The sequence below is a fragment of the Palaemon carinicauda genome, chromosome 2 (assembly GCF_036898095.1).
Source record: "Palaemon carinicauda isolate YSFRI2023 chromosome 2, ASM3689809v2, whole genome shotgun sequence".
Lineage (NCBI taxonomy): Eukaryota > Metazoa > Arthropoda > Malacostraca > Decapoda > Palaemonidae > Palaemon > Palaemon carinicauda.
Window position 1 is genome coordinate 109,441,698 of NC_090726.1, and position 21,358 is coordinate 109,463,055.

The 21,358-nt window shown below is 22.1% G+C and overlaps 1 protein-coding gene across 5 annotated transcripts in view; it reads left to right on the forward strand.

Moving 5' to 3' along the window:
• The window catches only part of LOC137626265 (BRISC and BRCA1-A complex member 1-like), a 249,154-nt gene extending 242,139 nt beyond the window's left edge, over positions 1–7,015 (forward strand). For all 5 annotated transcript variants that reach the window (XM_068357361.1, XM_068357349.1, XM_068357355.1 and 2 more), the window contains one exon: positions 6,307–7,015. In XM_068357361.1, the coding sequence (XP_068213462.1) occupies positions 6,307–6,474 (168 nt within the window). In that variant the 3' untranslated portion in view covers positions 6,475–7,015. The remainder of the gene's footprint in view (positions 1–6,306) is intronic.
• Positions 7,016–21,358: the final 14,343 nt, after the last annotated feature.

Consider the following 21,358-nt stretch of genomic DNA (forward strand, 5'->3'; position numbering starts at 1 on the left):
CCATAGGGCCATGACTTCAAGGCCCTATAGAAGACCATCCCAGTCTTCACGTGGTCAGCAGGCTGCTTCAAATCCCTCAACTCCTAGGTCCTCAGGACCTACCAAGGTATCTAAATGTCCCTTAAAGTCCATAGGCCAGAAAGGGAACAAGTTCTTCAGATAAAAGACGGGAGCGAAAGGGAGTGGCCAAGGTGGTTACTCCCACTAGGAGTGGCAATCCTCATCACCTACCACCTGTGGGAGGCTGTCTACAGCGCCTTTGGTAGAGGTGGCAGCATCACTGGGCAGATCCCTGGACGATCGAAGTGGTCGCCATAGGGTATCGCGTCCCATTTGTTCAATCTGTCCCTCCTCTGACTCTGGATCTAGTACTCTTAAGCTTCTATGCGAAGGGTTCCGCAAATGAGCTGGCCCTCAGCGCCGAAAATGCTGCAGAAGGGCAGTCTCCAAGAGGTTGAGGACTGGTCCCCAGGCTTTTAAAATCGAATTTTTCTAATAAGAAAGGCAACTGGAGGCTAGAGACCAGTCATCGATCTCTCCCCCCTGAACAGTTCAGGATGGAGACAGGAGACATGATCATCCAGCGGTTCAACCAAGGGACTTGGGATCTCAAGGACGCATACTTCCAGATCCCAATCTATCCATCTTCAAGGATTCATATATAAGGACAGAATATACCAGTTCAAGGTTCTATGCTTCAGTCTCGCGACAGCATCTCAGGTTTTTACCTGAGTGTTCGCCCTAGTGTCATCTTGGGCTCACAGGAACGGCATTCGTCTCCTCAGATACCTAGATGATTGGCTGTTTCTGGCAGACTCGGAGACGACCCGTCTTCGTCACCGAGGCATGCTTATTGAGTTTTGTCAGGATCTGGGGTCTTGATAAATCTTCAGAAGTCATCAATGCTTCCTTCACAGAGACTGGTATACTTTATTATGATAATAGACACCGTCCAACAGAAAGTCTTCCCATCAGATGAAAGAGTACACAGGATGAGAGAAGTGGCTTCACTCTTCCGCAGAAGGGAAGCTCTACCGGCCTATCGTTGGTTGAGTCTGTTAGGTCACCTAACCTCTCTCCTCCGTCTAGTTCCAAACGGCCGCCTCAGGGTTAGATCCCTACAGTGGCAGCCAAAGTCCGTGAGGAACCAACGCTCAGAACCACCGGACACCCGAGTTCCAATTACAGTACTCAGAAACAAGTGTCAGACCTGCTTTGGTGGGTGGCTGACGAAAATCTTCGCAAAGGTCAGGCTTCTTCTTGTCCCTCCTCCGGACTTCATGCTCTTTAAAGATGCATCAAAAAAAGGATTGGGGGGGGGGGCACTTGCTGCCTCACATGATCTCTGGCCTCTGATCAGAGTCAGAAAGGTACGAGCACATACATTTCCTAGAGATGAGAGCAGCATACCTAGCTCTCCATTAGTTCCAACAGTTGCTGGCAGGCCACTCAGTAGTGTTGATGAGCGACACCACAGTAGTGGCTTTCATAAACAAACAAGGTGGTACCTTTTTGCAGCCTCTATGCCATCTTGCAGTAAAGATTCTCAGATGATCAGAAGAACATTCAGTGTTCCTATAAGCTTGCTTCATTCCAGGCAAGAGGAATGTGCTCACCGACAATCTGAACTGAGCGACTCATAGTAGGCTCCAAATGATCTTTGAATCCTCTGATAGCCAACAAAGTTCTGACTCTGGGGGGTTCCCCGACTTTAGACCTGTTCACAACATCTCTGAACAGTAAGCTTCTGGCAGGATGCATTTCAACAACAGTGGGACAACATCGACATGTACGCCTTTCCCCTGTTCTGTCTGATAAGAAGACTGCTCAAAAGATAAGAGAATCCAAAAACCTAATGATGACCCTTGTAGCTCCATATGGTTTTATGCAGAGTGGTTTCCGGACCATCTGCAACTAGTAGATCTGCCGAAAAAACTCCCTCCACGACCAGATCTGCTCAAACAACCGCACGCAAACATCTTCCACAGAACCGTGCAGTCACTTCGACATTACGCCTGAAGACTATACAGTCTCCACTCTCAGAAGGGCTTTTCACAACAAGTTGCTGAGAGAATGTCCAGCTACTTGTGTAAGTCCTCAGCCTCTGCATACCAGCCAAATGGACAGTCTTCTGTAGTTGGTGTCGTGGAAGGAATATCTCTCCCTGATGCCTCTATCCCCATAATAGCGGAGTTCCTTGTATACCTTTGGGAGGAAAAGCTCCTTTCAGTCTCGGCGGTGAAAGGATATCGATCAGCCTTGAGCATCGCCTTTAAGCTGAAAAGAGTGGACATTTCCTCTTCATTGGAGCTTTCTTAACTCATTTGCAGTTATGAGATCACTTTCCCTCAGTCAGAGATTAGGCCTCCTCCCTGGAACGTGGTTCACGTTTTGAGGTCCTTAAAAGGATCTCCCTGCGAACCATTACGCCATGCAACTGACCGAAACCTCCCTTTGAAGACAGCATTCCTGCTCGCTTTAGCCTCGGTAAAGAGAGTCAGTGAACTTCATGGCCTCTCATATGACATCACTCATTCAAGTGGATGGGGGGGAAGGGACATTCAGCTTCGCCCCTGAGTTCATTGCTAAGACTCAAAATCCGGGGCCTACTGGACCCTAGATTTGGCCCCTTTCAGATTATGAGCTTACGTTCTGTAACCAATGACCCAGATCAATTGTTACTATGCCCAGTGAGAAGTTTGAGATGTTATTTTACGTGCACTGCAGCAACATATCCCCAACTAACATCACAAGGGTGTTCCACCAAACTATCTTTAATAGAGACCTTCTTCCCTCCAAGGAAAGAGTCTAAGGACACTTAAGACACTGCCGAAAGCCTCATCGAGAATGACAAGACCTTCAGAGGGGGTCAGGTAGTCTTCATCCGGCCACTTCAACAATGACCACGACCCACCCCAAGATGTCTCATGGGTCGAAGACAACCCCTTCGCTGCTAGTCCTACATCAGAAACTTCCGCAGGTTCGACAAGACCGCACCAGTCTCCGTTAAATCCAACTTCTTTAGGAACAGCCAGATCCCAGGTCCTTTGGCATCAGGATTCTTCCTTTCCTCTGGTTCTTTAAGAGATCTGAGCAAGAGACTGTCCTGATAAGGAGGTTGCAAGATGAGAATTTCATCCTCAGAGCCAATCTCCTCTGTTATTTCCCAAATTGATTTCTCCCTCCAGATGCATCAAAGAAAACGGGGTGGCATGCTGTACCACACGGCCTCTGGGCTGTGGTCAGAGCCCGAACAGGACCGCCTCTTAAACCTCTCAGAGGTGAGGGCAACTTTCCTACGGGCAAGAGGTACCACCCCCCTTAGAGGCGAATTCAGTTTGAGCTCCGGCTCATTTCTCGCACGGCGCCCAATGTCGACCTTCAACTGGGGCTAGAATTCAGGGATGGGAAACAGAGAGTATGGCTAAGAGGATTGCCTCTAGGTGCTGGAACTCTCCCTTCTGTTGTGGGGAGAATCACCAACTACAGCAGCAGATGTTGATCGTGTCTTTCCCATCAGCGGAAAAGACTTCCTTCTCCCTTTGGTCTCCTTTTTGTAGTATTCTTCCAGTGAAGAGAGGAATTCATCCACTCTCATAACAAGGGAGTAGATCCTCCACCAGCCACTATGCAGCAATCAGCCTGCTTGCTCGAAGGATTGCTGACAGCGGCAGCAAATGGTGGCCGTCTTTCCCATCCGCGAGAGAATCTTCCTTTACCTGGTTGGTCTTCCCTTGGGGGTATTCTTCCCACGGGAATTGGGTTTGCTCATTCTCTGCCATTGCCCTTCAGAGCAGACCTCGTCATCAGTAGTCTTGTCTCTTTAGAAGACTCATCTTACCTACTGACGTAGATCCTGAAACATGTTACGGGAATTGGGCTCATCCATTACCCACCTTTGATCTTTGGGAACAGGCCATCAGACTCATCTCACCAGTATGATTTTTCTTGCCCAGCAGACTCTTCCCATTAGCAAAGTTTGTCTTGCCAAGCAGACTCTTCCTGTACTGTAAACAGCCATATGTGAACATCTTTCACAAAACAGTATCTTCTCTGCAACTTCTTGCTTGGAAACTATCCAACTCCTCCTTTCTGAGGGAATGTCTCCCGCAACAGGTTGCAAAGAGAATCTCTGGATACCTGGATAGATCTTTGGCTTCGGCCAATCCAGGCTAAGTTGGTATCCTGGAAGGGGTATCCCTCCCCTCAATACCACTATGCCAGCATTCAGCGTGTTCCTCAGTTACCTTTGGCAGGAAAACTCCTCTTGGTCTTGGCAAGGAAAGGCCACTAGTAGTCCTTGAGCCTCGCCTTCAGACCAGAAAGAACTAACCTTTCTCCACATCAGCATTACCCGTCATTCGGAGTTTCGAGTCAACGCACCTTTAGTGGGAAAGGAGACCTCGTTCCAGGACCACAAGCAACAGAGGTCTCCTGACCTTGATGGCAGGTCTCCCGTTCATGTTGACTTCTGCCAAGAGAGTCGGCGAACCTCATGGGACACCCTTAACATCTCATTCACGACAATGGACCAAGTAATGCTGTGACCTAGTTTCTGGCAGCTCAGATTCCAGTATCCGAACCCTTCGGTCTGGCAGTCCTTCGCAACATCACCAATGATCCAGATCAACGGTTGCTATACCAAAGAGAAACTGGAGGCCCTTCCTCAAGGAAGCTACGAGAGCTTGCCTCGAGTTTCAACACTTCATCAGCATGGGGAAGGTCAAGAGGAGAATCACGAAGAGCACCATCTTTGCATGGATTCACAAGGTCATTGACCTGGCACTGCATCCTGATCCTCCTCTAACACTTCGACCCAGAACACACGACATCAGGGGTATTGCTATGTTCCTGGCATTCAAATAAAACTACTCTGTGGCGCAGGTTTTACGAGGGGGCATGTGGAAGGGTCAAATGACCTTCACCGCCACTACCTGCAATAATTAACCCACAGAACTCGATACGTTCTCTATTGGTCCTGTGGTGGCTGCACAACAACTGGTTTAACACCTCAAGCTCCTTGATGGACAAGTAGCATGAGGTTGAGGGCATTGGTTACCCGGTTTTAGTCTGAGTGAATGAATAAGAATGACTGGCTCTTTTTTTTCTTCATCCTCCCCTCCCTGGGAAATCAGCATCTAGAGTCCTTTTGCACAGCTGATCTCAACCAACTGCCGGTAATTCATTGTTCCGTTGTGTAACTTGGTATTGTGTCAATACTATTACGTCCCCATACCATCGCGAGGTGGTATTAGGAATGTCTTGGTGATCTCGGCCGATTCCTATGGCTCAGAAAAACTCTTACCTTGACATCCACATTGCTAGTATGACAAACACACAGCTTTTGTAGGCTGCAGACCATGCATAGCAAGGTTTTAGCAATGTGTAAGGTTTCCACCTACTATATGCTAACACACATAAACAGGAATCCCCAGGTGAAAACCAAAAAGCCAGATTGGCATGGATGTTCACCCTCCTAATGGGTGAGTCAATCCCTGTAAATAGTTTTGGTTTGTATTCCAGTTACAGAAGAAATGACAAATTTGAAAGTAATTTATATTTTTCCTAACGATACGAACTGGTAGCTATTTATACATAATTGCCCGCCAGCCCAGTCCCCCTTGAAGTCCTACCTCCAAGCAAAGTGAGTTAAAGTTAAACTAGAGATATGGATGGTTAACCCTCGCTAAAAGTCTAATGGCTCATCTTTCAGCTTCGCAGAAAGTAGTACCCCTATAAATAGCTACAGGTTTGTATTGTTAGGAAAAATACAAATTACTTCCAAATTTGTCATCTTTGAGGGATTACTGTTATATCAAACTTAGAAGTAAGAGTGTCCTACAGTAGTTGTTCAAATGCAGCTGGTACTTATATGAATTTAATTTGCAGCACTGACTACAGAACAATGCACAGAACTTCAGATGTATCTTATGAGTGTCTAAATTCACTTTATTGTTTTGTTAACTCTTTTGTGTACCATTTTTTCTTATTTTTTTATTTGAGTCTTCATAATGTAATTTATTTCAGGATGTTATAGAAACATATATTACTTGAAATCAGGCTTATAAAGTTAATGGTAAAAGTAAATCTTATACAAAATGGTTAAAAAAAAAAGTTGACTTTTGAAGTACCATTTGAGTCTTAAAGTAAAATCTTATTGTTCAGTTAAGAAAACCTTTTTACCTTCCAGGTCATGAAAGTGAATATTTTTGTATAATTGCTTGTCACTTCCTTTTCCCGGTAAGATAGTTGTAAATGTTGGAATGATACTGTATATACTGAATGGCATTCTGAATTTTATTGCAGGGAATCTTCGACTTACTTTGTGGCCTTGATGAGAGTGGCTGGAGTTATGTACTGGAAGTGTCACGCAATGCAACCAAGTTGCACAACCACTGTGGTTCTCTACTTGCACATCCCTTGCAGAGGCCTGTTCAAAGAGAAATTAATTATACATTAACAGCTGCAGAGTAATTTCCAATATATTAGTACAGATACATTTATTGTATGGTATGGTATATATAATGTATAAAAGAAAATGTGACCTTGGTAAGAAGAGCACAAGCATCCAATTCCAGCAATACATAAAATGCATTACCATAGATAGCAGTACATATTTGAAGTATTTAGGAATGCTGTACCATAGATGCAAATACTTAAGGTATGGATTAGAAGGAACCTTTTTGTTCTAAAGTATGAGCTACTTTGCAATGTTTTCTTAGGCTTACAGAAAATTCTGCAGGCATATTGTATTCCTAAAACAATATTCAGAGTAGTGCATCCTTTCAATAGACCTTTAAACTTCAAATATATTGTTCAGTTTGAGGGAGGAGGATGTAACAACAAATAGAACTGCCACATATATGAAGCCAGTCACCTAACTGTGATTCATTAAAAGTGGAATTTGGGTAAAAAATTTTGATTTTTATACACAATCAGTGTTCATATTGCTTCTTATCCAGAAGCTCAGTTTATTGATGTTTACCCCCAAAATTGAATAAAAGTTTTTCCATTTTCTTTCATTTCAATATATGCATGCCCCTAGTAAAGTAATGAAACACACTAGCTGTTAATGGCAAGGAGTGCCAGTGATTCTTTGTTCAAGTATTCAGTTTTGAAGTCAAAAGTATTCTGTATTCCTTGACCTGACAAATCAGTGGTGAGGAGAGTGGACATGTATATGAATATCAGGTGAGTATAGAAATAAAATGAAATTTTATCAAAATTCTGTTTTTTTTCTGTCACCCTTAGTGCTGATATTACCTACTCCACTCTGATGGAGGTTGGACATCAGTGAAGAAAAGAGAGAGGTCAAAACTAATTAAATTCTATCAAATAATCAAAATTCTAGACTCAATTGGTCTAGATTAATGGAAACCTCAGATTATAGCTTGAAAAACGGTACTCCAGATTGTTTTTCAAATGATATTTGAAATATGAAAAAAGAAACGATAAATTAATTGAATTAGAAAAATTTAAAAGACCACATTCCAGCAGCCACTATAGGATGTAAAGCCAAGCAGTCTTGATAAGAAAACCAGCATTCTACAATATATGCCATGGTACACCATTAAACAGATACTAAAATTCTTTCCAAAGAAACATTTCTGAAAAAATTAAGGGATGTAGGATTACTCCTAATATCTAGAACTTTAATCTTCAATGCTTTTATGAGATTTGGATCCAATTCTTGTGAGATTCTGGGATTAAACTTTTAACAAGAAATTACATTGCATTTTTAGACAGGATGAAGTGGAATTATAATCCCACATAGCGAATTAAAGACACAACCTGAAATCTCCATAGTTTGTCCAAAATATACTGAATGGCTATTACCGAACAAAGAAAACTATTTTCAAGTGAAATGTTTACAACCATTTCTAAAGAATGGAAGTAAAAAAATGGCAACTCATTTTTAGCTGTGAAGGAGGGCAGGAAGAAAACAAAATCATCTTACGTGCTCCCAAAGCCCACATTAAATAGTTTTTATGCCTTAACTGGAGTCAATTTTAATAGAAAAAGCTTTCAAGTTGTGAAATTTATTAGTTAACCATATCCGCTCAGATGTTGAGATGTTCTCGCCCACAGCAAAAAGGCATTCCATTCCAGTGTCAAGTTTATGTCGACCATTTAAATATTCATCTTCAAATATGTTTTTCTGGTACTTTTAAAAGTTGAATACTGACAAAAATAGCTCCATCTATGTGTGTATGTTCTTCTAAAGTTTTTGTCTCCTAATGATTAATAATGTCCAAGAAATATCTGTCAATATTATCTAAAAAGGCAAATGAAAATTTCACCCTACTATGAACAGCCATAACATACCTGGAAGCATCGTTGATTAGGCTACAGTTACGCTCCAGAGTGCTATGTTTGATCTAAATACGCAAACGTTTTCGTCTTTTCCGCTTACGTTGCTATACTCAAATTCATTGACTTGGCTTTCTGGTTTGATTTTGCTCTTTATACTACATTAAAAATATAGTGCATGTTCCTAAATACTGTATATAGTATCTTCAAGACTTATGTATTAAAACAATTATATTGTATAATATATATTGTAATTTTGTAAGAAGAATTTTAATCAAATTAAAAAAAAAAAGCAAATAGAGAGAAATAAAAAAAATAATGACGATAACTAAAAATTTCTGAAGCTTTTAAATTCCCATACCATCAACTCTATTTGAGCATTATATGACAAAAATCACTGACGCCAATTACTGTACGTTGAATATCTTGTTCTATAGTGATATAGATTTATAATGCCTCATAATGCAATAGATTTAGATAACATAGTCTATGAGAAACGACGTCAATGACCTTAGATGTCAGGATGCCTGAAAACTTTAAATCAATCAATCAATCTATGTGAAAAGAATATTTCTGCTCACATTATTAGAAATACAGTGGTACCTCTACATACGAATTTAATTCGTTCCACAACCAACTTCGGATGTAGAAAATGTTCGGATGTAGAAACTAATTAATATAAATATTAATATTGTTATTAATGTTATTAATAATATCAATATCATTATTATGAATATAATTAATATTGATATTGATATTAATATTAATATTGATAATATCAATATACTAATTTTAATATTAATATCAATAACATTAATATTATTATGAAAAATAATATGTATATTGATAAATTAATATTTATAGAAATATTAATATTATCAATATTAATATCAATAATAATGATATGAATATTATTAATATAATTGATAATAATAATATTAATAATGATGATAATATTGATATAATTAATATTAATATTAAAAATATAAATATTTATAATATTATTAATAATATTAATACTAATATTAATATAAATATCAATATTATTAATAATAATAATAGTAATATTAATATTATCAATAATAATATTGATTATAACAATATTGTTAATATTAGTATTATTGATAATAATTTTAATATTATTAATATTAATATTATTAATATTAATATTATTAAGCCTACTATTAATATCATTAATATTACTAAAATAATAATAATAATAATAATATCAAGAATATTAATATTAATAATCATAATATTAATAATAATATTAATATTATTAATATCAACACTATCATTATTGATGATATTATCAATATTAATATTATTGATATTTTTATATCAATTATAATATTAATATTATGAATATTTATATCATTATTAGTAATATAAATGTTAATATTATTGATATCAATACAAATATTATTGATAATATTATTAAAAATATTATTACTCTTAATATCAACATCATTAATATCATTAATATTGATGATATTATTATTAATACTATTATTATTATCATAATTATTATTATTATTATTATCAATATGAAATTTAATATAAATATTATTATTGATATTAATAATAATGTTAATATTATCATTAATATTGATAATATAATATCCATATTAATATTAGTACTAATATTGATATCAATACGAATATAAATATTGATAATAACATTATTAATATTAATAATAATATCAATGATAACAATATAATATTGATAATATTAATAATATAATACTAATATTATTAAAAATATTAACATTAATATCAATAATATTATAATTATCAATAATATTATTATCAACATTAATATTATTAATAACATTAATATTAGAATTATTATTATCAATATTATTAATAATATTATTAATATTGATATTATTAATGTTAATATAATTATTATTAATATTGATATTAATAGCATTAATACTATTATTATTAATATTAATATTAATAATATTATTATCAATATTAATATTATTATTAATATTATTATTAATGTTAATTTAATTACTATTACTATTAATAATAATATTAATATTATATTATTATTAATATTAGAAATAATTTATTATTATTAATATTAATAATATCAATATTGATATTATTATTATTCATAATAATATTATTATTAATGTTGTTATTATCATTAATATTAATATTAAGAATATTAATGTTAATATTATCAATATTAATATAATTATTATTAATATTGAATTTAATAATAATGAAAATAATAATATTAATATTATTGATACTAGTATTACTATGAGTTTTAATATTAGTATTTTTAATACTATTACCATTAATATTAATTTTATTATTATTAATATCAATAATAATATTAATATGAATGATATTAAAAATAACATTAAAAATATTATTATTATTATTATCAATAATAATTTTATATTTATATCAATATCCATATTAATTATAAAATAATCAATATTAATATTATTACTAATGTTAATATTATAAATATCTATATTCATATCTAAATTATTAATATTAATAATGATAATATTATCGATCATATTAATATTTTAAGTATTATTAATATTATTAATATCAATAGTAAAAATATTATTATATTAATATTAATATTAATATTAATGTTAATTATATCATTATTAATATAAAACATTAATAATAATGTTATTGTAAATATTACTATTTTTAATATCAATATCACTAATATTATTAATAATAATAATAATATTAATATTATTATATTTTCATTTCAATATTAACTGTAATATTATTAATATTATTATCATCATTAGTAGTAGTAGTAATAGTAGTAGTAGTAGTATTAATATTCATATACATATTCATATTATTATTATTAATATTAATATTGATATTAATATTACTAATACCATTATTATTAATATCAAAAATAATAATATTAATATTATTATTAGTATTAATATTGATAGTAATATTGATATCAATATTATTGTTAATATTATTAACAATATTAACATTAATATCGATATTAACATTAATATTATCGTCATTAATATTATTGATATCAATATTAATATTAAAACATTATCAATATTAATAATAATATTGATATTTGTTATTATAGAAATTTAATAATATTAACATTAATATTGTTATCATTAATGTTATTGATATTAATAATATTATTATTAATATTAGTATTAATAATATTAATAACAATATTGATAATATTTTTATTACAATAATATTAATATTAATAATAATGATGATAATAAAAACATTAATATTGATATTATTCATATTGATATTAATTATAATACTAATATTAATATAATTTTAATATTATTATTATCAATATTGATATTAATATTATCAATATTCATATTATTAATAATATCATTATTATTAATATTATTATAATTAATATTATTAATATCAATATGATGATATTAATACTAATAATAATAATATTATTGATAATAATATAAATATAATTATATAAATTAATATTATTAATAATATTAATATTAATAATAATATCAATATGAATATTAATAATAATATTGTTAATATTAATAATATCAATAATATTAATATTATTATTGATAATAATAATATTAATATATATATATATATATATATATATATATATATATATATATACTATATCAATATTACTACTAATAATATTAGTAATATTAATATAAATACCAATAATAATATCAATAATATTGATATAACTAATATTAATATTATTTGTAGTAATAATATTAATATTGTTAATAATAATATAATTGATATTAATAATAATAATAATTTTAATGATATTAATATTTTTAATACTAATATAAATATTATTGTTATTAATATTAATATTAATATTTACATTAATAATCATATTAGTATTAATATTTATAATAATATTAATATTAATAATAATGTTTTTGATATTATTAGTATTATTATTATTAAAATAATATTAATATTGATAATATTCTTAAAATTAATATTACTAATAATATTATTATTATTAATGTTATTAATGTTAATATCAATAATAACGATATTTTCAATAATAAATATTAATAATAATAATATAAATATTATTAATAATAATATAATTAATATTATTATTAATAATAATATAATTAATATTATTATTAATATTAATAATAATAATATCAACAGTGATATTGAAATTAATATTATACTTAATATTAATCATTTTAATATTATTTATAACAATAATCATCAACATCATCATCGTCATTATTATCATTATTATATTATTATTAATTTTAATATTGATATAATAATATCGATATTAATAATCAAGTTATCAATAATAATTTTAATATTAAGAATAATAATAATAATAATAATTGATATTATAAATTTTAATATTAACAATAATAATATTAATCCAAATAATATCAATATTGATGATACTAATATTAATAATATTTCTATCAAGACCAATATCAATATTATTATTATAAAATTAATAATATCATTCATATTATTATTATTATCATGAAATAATGATAATATTAATATTATTTGCATTATCAATAATAATATAGATATCATTAATATTAGAAATATTAAAATAAATAATATCAGTATCATCATTGTTAATATTATTTTAATATGATTACTAATATTAATAATAATAATAATTTTTATATGAAAATTATTGATATTAATATTTTATTTCAATATATTTTTATTAATAATGTTGATATTAATATCAATAATAATAATATTATTTATAACATTAAAACTAACAGTATCAATATTAATATAAATATTAATATTGATATTAACAATTATATTAATATTAATATATATATATATATTAATAATATTAATAACAATATTATTATGAATATTAATATTGAAATATTGTTCATATTATTAATATTAATATCATTAAGATTAATATTAACATCAACATTAATATTAATATTGATATTATTGATATCAATATTAATATTAATATTTTTATAAGTATTAATATTATTATTTATAATTATTATATTAATATTATCAATATCATTAATATCAATAATATTGATATTAATATCAATATTAAAAATATGTTTATTAATATTAATATCAATAATATTAATACCAAAGTTAATATGATTATTATCATTAATATTAATATTAATATTATAATATTTATATTACATTATTGATATTAATATTATTGTTAATAATAACATTAATATCAAGATTAAGATTAATATTAATATTGATATTGATATGAATATTGATTTTAATAATAATAATAAAAATATTGAAAATAATATTATTAATATTAATATTAATATAATTATTATTAATATTAATATTTTTAATATCAATATCATTAATTTTAATATCTTCATAATAATGTTATTAGTAATATTAGTAATATCAATGAAATTAATAATATTAATATCAACAGTACTATCATTAATAATATTATTAAAACTAATATTAATATTGATAATATTAACATTAGTGATAATAACAATATTAATATTATTAATATCAATATTATTAATATTGATAAAATAATATTAATATCAATAACAATATTATTAATATTAGTAAAAAATAATTACAATACTAATATTAACATTATTATTATTTATAATAATAATATTAATATCAACAATGTTAATATTAATCTTAATAATATATTTATATTATTGATGTTAATAATTTTAATATTAATATTATTTAGATCTATATTATTAAATTCATTAATATTAATTCCATTAAAATTTTAAATATTGCTAATATTAATACTAATATTAATTATAATATAAATATTACTATAAATATAAGTAATTTAAACATTAATATTATCCTTATTAATATTATTATTATTAATATCATTAATAATAATATCGATATTTTTATCGATAATAATATTAATTTTAATAATATTTATATTAATACTAATATTAATAATAATAATAACAATAATATTAATGATAATAATATTAAAAATTTCAATATTAATAATATTAATAATTATAATATTAAAATTAATATTAATAATAATAATAGTGATAAGAGTAATACTAATAAATTTTATACTTATATTAATAATAATAATATTAATTTTCATATTAAAAATATTAATATCAATATCAATATTAATATTAATATTAATAATAATAATTTAAATATTAAAAAAATTATTAATATCAGTTATATTAATATTGATGTTAATAATATCAATACTAATATTATTATTATTGATATTGATATTACTATTATCAATATTAAGAACATTAATACTAATATTAATATTATTATTAGTATTAATATAAGTATTAATAATATAATGATAAATATTAATATTATTTATATTGATAAAATTAATAATGATATTATTATTATAATGTTGATATTAATAATATTACCATATATAAAAACATTGATTTTATTTTTAATAATATCAATGTTAATAATTCAATATTAATATTAATATTATAAATAATAATAATATTAAAAATAATAATATTATTATAATATTATTAATACTAATATTAATATTAACAATAATATTAACATTATTGATATTGAAATTATCATAATAATATTAATATTTATATTATTAATATTAATATTTATAATCATATTAATATAAATATTATTTTTTTATTAATGAAAATATTATTAATATTAATGTTATTATTAAAAATATTATCAATATCAATATCAATATTTATAGTAATATAATTATATTACCAATATTGATATTATTTTTAATATTATTATTATTAATAATAATATTAAAAGTAATATTAATATTAATAATATGAATATTATGAATATTAATATTGATATAAATATATATATATATATATATATATATATATATATATATATATATATATATATATATATATATATATATATATATATATATGTGTATATATATATATATATATATATATATATATATACACATATATATATATATTTATATATATATATATATATATATATATATATATATATATATATATATATATATATATATACATATATATATAAATATATATATATATATATATATATATATATATATATATATATATATATATATATATATATATATATATATATATTTATATTCATAATGATATTAATATCAATATTACTATTATTATTATTATTATTATTATTGATAATAATATTAATCATATTATTCTTAACGATGTTGATATGAACAACATTAATATTAATATTAATAATATTAACATTATTATCAATAATAATTACATTGATAATATCAATATTAATATTAATGAAAATATTAATTATACTAATATTATTATTAATAATATTAATATTGATATTAATTATATTAATGATATTATTATTAATAATATTATGAATATTAGTATTAATATTAATATCAATAATAATATTAATATTAATAGTAATTTCAACAATAATATTGTTAATATTATTATTATCTATAATAATATTAACATTATTAATATTTATATTAATAATAACAACATTAATATTATTAATATTAATATAAATAATAATGATATTAATATTGTTTTTAATAATATTAATATTAATAATAATAATATTAACAATAATATTAATATTAATGATATTAGTAATATTAGTAATATTATTATTAATATTAATTTTACTATTATTATTAATTTTTAAATTACTAATAATCATATTAATATTAATATTGATAATATTAATATTGATATAAATATTGATAATGTTAATAATAACATTATTATTATTATTATTATTAATCTTAATATCAATATAATTAATATTAATATTAATATCAATATTATTAATATTTATTCAATATTAACATTATTAATAATTATATTAATATTAATATTTATATTAATTTTATAATATTAATATTGAAAAATAACAATAATAATAATAATAATAATGATAATAATAAATTAATATTAATATTGATAATAATACAAACATAAATATTCATATTGATAATAATGAATTAATATCAATATTGATAACAATACAACAATAAATATTCATATTAATATTATTAATATTATTATTATTAGTATTATTATTATCAATATCAATATTGATATTATTAATAATATTAATATCAATATTACTAATATTATGATTAATGAAAATATTAAATATATCATTATTAGTAATAATATTATTAACACCTTTAATATTGATATTTATATAAATAATATTAACAGTATTAATAATAATATTGATACTAGTAATATCAATATTATTAATAATAATGATATTAGTATTAATATTAATAATATTAATATTATATTATTATTAATATCAATAAAAATATTAATATCAATATTAACATTGATATAGATATTAATATTATTATTAACATTAATATAAATACTATTATTAATATTAATATTGACATCATAATTACTATAAAAATTATTAATATTAATATAGATATTAATATTAATATTGATAATATTTATTATATTGATAATAATAATTAATATTAATATTTATAATGTTAATAATAATATTTTTAATATTAAAAATTATAATATCAATATCATTCATGTGAATAATATTCATAATAATAATATTATAATACTATCATTGATATTAATAATATTAAAAATGATAAGATTATTATCAATATTAGTATTAATGCTATTAATATTAACATTGATAATATTACTGATATTATTAATGCTAATATGAATATTAGTATTAATATCAATATATATATTATTGATAATATTAATTTTAATATTAATATTAATATTATTATTAATAATATCAATATTAATATTATTAATAATAATATCAATAAAATTAGTATTAATAATAATATTAATAGTAATAATAATAATAATATTCATATTAATATTTATATTAAGATTATATTAATAATACTATTTTATAAACGTTAATATCGTTAATAATATTATTACTGATAATAATAATATTAATATTACAATCAATATTTTTACTTACATTATTAAATTATAATATTTATATTTATGATGATGTTATCATTAATATTAATATGAATATTGATATTATTATTATTAATATTACTTTTAGCAATATTGATAATAATATTATCATTAAAAATATCAATGTTATTGTTAATAATATTATTAATAATAAAAATATTACCAATATTAATAATATTATTATTATTGATATTAATATTAATATTAATATCATTGATAATATTAATAATATCAATATTAATATTAAAATTAATAATATTATTAATATTAATATCAGTAACTATTTATATTATTATTATTAATAATATTAATATAATTATCAATATTATCCATATAATTATTAATAATATTAATTATATCATCACTAATAATATTAATATTAACAATAATAATATTAACATTAATAATATTAATAATCAATATATCATATTAAATTTAATAGTACTATAATAATATTATTATTATTATTGATATAATTAATACTGATATTAGCATCAATATAAATACTAATATTAATATTTACATCAATATTCATTTTAATAGTAATATTAATGCTAATAATATTATTAACATTAATAATGATACATTAATAATATTAATAATAATATTTATATTCATAATTATTATGTTCATAAGATTAATATTATTAATATTAAATTTATTAATATTAATTTTATTAATATTATTATTTATATTAATATTATGATTATTTTTTTATATTATCAATATCAATAATATTATTTTTATTATTAATAATATTAATATCAATATTATTTTAACACAGATAATAATATTTTTAATAACATTGATATTATTATCAATATTATTAAAATTAATTTTATTAATATTAATATTATCAAAAATAATATTAATGATATTAACATCAATAATATAATATAAATAATAATAATAATAATAATATTATTATTATCATTATTAATCATATTAATTATATCAATATATATATTAATGTTAAAATTAATATTAATATTATTAATTGAAATATTAATATTAATAATTCTATTAATTTTACTAATATTAATACTAATATTAATATAAATAATAAAAAAATATTAAAATCATTATCTATATTATTACTAATATTATTATTAATATTAATATTAATAATAATATTATTAACATTAAAAATAATATTATTTATATTAATCAAATTAACATTAATATCATAATTAATACTAATATAAATATAAATAATAATTATTAATATAAATATAAATATTAAATATTAATAGTAATATCAAAAATATTAATATTATAATTGTTAATATTAAGTAGATTGGTAATAGTAATGTTAATATTACCAATATTAATATTAATACTAATACTATTATTAATAACAATATTGATATTAATATTAATATTAATATTAATATTCATATTAATATTATTATTAATAAAATTAATAATATTATTATTACTATTAATATTATCAATATTGATATTAATATTTATATTATTACTAATATTAATATTAATATTATTATTAATATTAATAATATTGGTAATATTATTATAGATATTGATATTAATATTAATAATAATGTTAAACATAATAATAATATTATTAATAATAATAATACTAATAAATAATAATGTTACCATTATTAATATTAATAATATTATGAATAATAATATTAATATTGATAATCGTAATATTGATAATAATAATATTAATAATATCAATATCAATATTATTTATAAAAACATTAATAATGAAATTAATTATGATATTAATGATATATAAATATCAATAATAATAATATTAAAATTATTATTATTATTATTATTATTATTAATATCAATATTAATCATTTTAATATTAACATTAGTATTAATATTAATACTAGGCTATTATTAACAATCATAAAATTAATATTGATGTTAATATCAATATAAACATCAATATTAATAATAATATTAATTCTAATATTAATAATGATACTAAGAAATTTGATACTTATATTAGTAATAATAATAATAATAATAATAATAATAATAATAATAATAATTATAATAATAATTAAAATAATATTAATAATACTACTACTAATAATAATAATATCATTATTATTTGTAATAATATTAATATTGATATTTTAATTATAATACTAATATTAATATTATTAATAATTTTATTAATTTTGAAAATATTAATATATTAATGTCAATAATATTCATAATAATATTAATAATATTAATAATAATATCAATAACATTAATGTTATTATCAATATTATAAATATTAATGTTATTGATATTAATAATATTGATATTATTATTAATAACATCAATATTAATATCATTATTATTATTATTATGTTTAGTAATAATATTAATTATTTTATCATTGATATTATTAATATTAACTATTTTAATAATATTATTATTAATAGTAATATTAATTATATCAATATAAATAATATTAATAATAATATGATTAATAATAACATTGATTATATTATCATTAATAATATTAATAGTAACTATTTCAATATTGATATTTATAATATCAATATTAATAATATTAATATTAATTAGAATAATAATTAATTATGTTAATATAAATAATAATGATATTAATATTAATATTCATAATTTTAATATTCATAATATTAATATTTGTGTTAAAATCATTGAAAATAATATCAATAATATTAATATAATATTAATAATATTAATATTATTTTATATATTAATATTAACATCATATAAATATTAATATTAATAATAATACTAATATTAATATCAATATAAAATTAATATTAATATTACTAATATCAATATTAATATTAATACTTATAATAATATTAATATCTATATCTATAATATTAATATTATTATTATTTATGATAACAATATTAATCATAATAATAATAATAATAGTAATAATAATAATAATAATAATAATATACTGTTAATAATAGTAGTACTATTAATATTAATATCAATATTATTAATAATATTAATATCAATATTATTAATATTGATATTAATAATAATAATATTATTAGTATTAAAAAAAATAATCATACTAATATTAATAATAATAATAATCATATTATTTAAAATATTAATACTGATAATAATTGTATTAATATTAATAATATCAATATTAATATTAAATTTAATATTGATATCAATATTATCATAAATATCAATATCATTAATATTATTATTGTTATTAATATTATCGATAATAATATTAATATAATAATATTATTATCATTATTATTATTAACATTAATAATATTAATTTTAATAATGAAATTACTATGAATATTAATATTTATATTAATAGCAATATAACTAAGGATAGTATTAATTCTTTTCACATTAATATTAATGTTAATATAAACAAAAATAATATTATTAATATTAATATTAATAACAATATAATTATTATTAATATCAATATTATTATTATTATTATTATTATTATTATTATTGTTAAAAATATTATTATCAATATCATTATTAATATTATTATTAATATTATTATTGATAATATAAATGTTGATAATATTAATATCACAAATATATATATTATTGTTAACATTGGTATTAATATTAATATTAATATTAATATCAATATTAATAATATTAATATTAATGATATAAATATTAATAATTTTGATATTAGTAATATTGATATTAATGATATTGATATTATTACTAATATTAATGTTATTATTAATATTAATATTGATATGAATATTAATATTATTATCAATATCAATATTAATATGAATGTTATTAATATAAATATTAATAATAATGTTATTATCAAGATTATTAATATTTTATTAATATTAATATTATTATTATTAATATTATTATTATTATCAACATTGATAATAATTACATTATTATTATTGATATTAATTTTATTATTATCAATATTAAAGTTATTAATATTTATAACAATATTATTAATAATAATATTAATATTGATATTAATTTTATTGATATTGAAATATTTATTTATATGAATATTAATATTAATATTATATCAATATTATTTTATTGATATTAATATTATT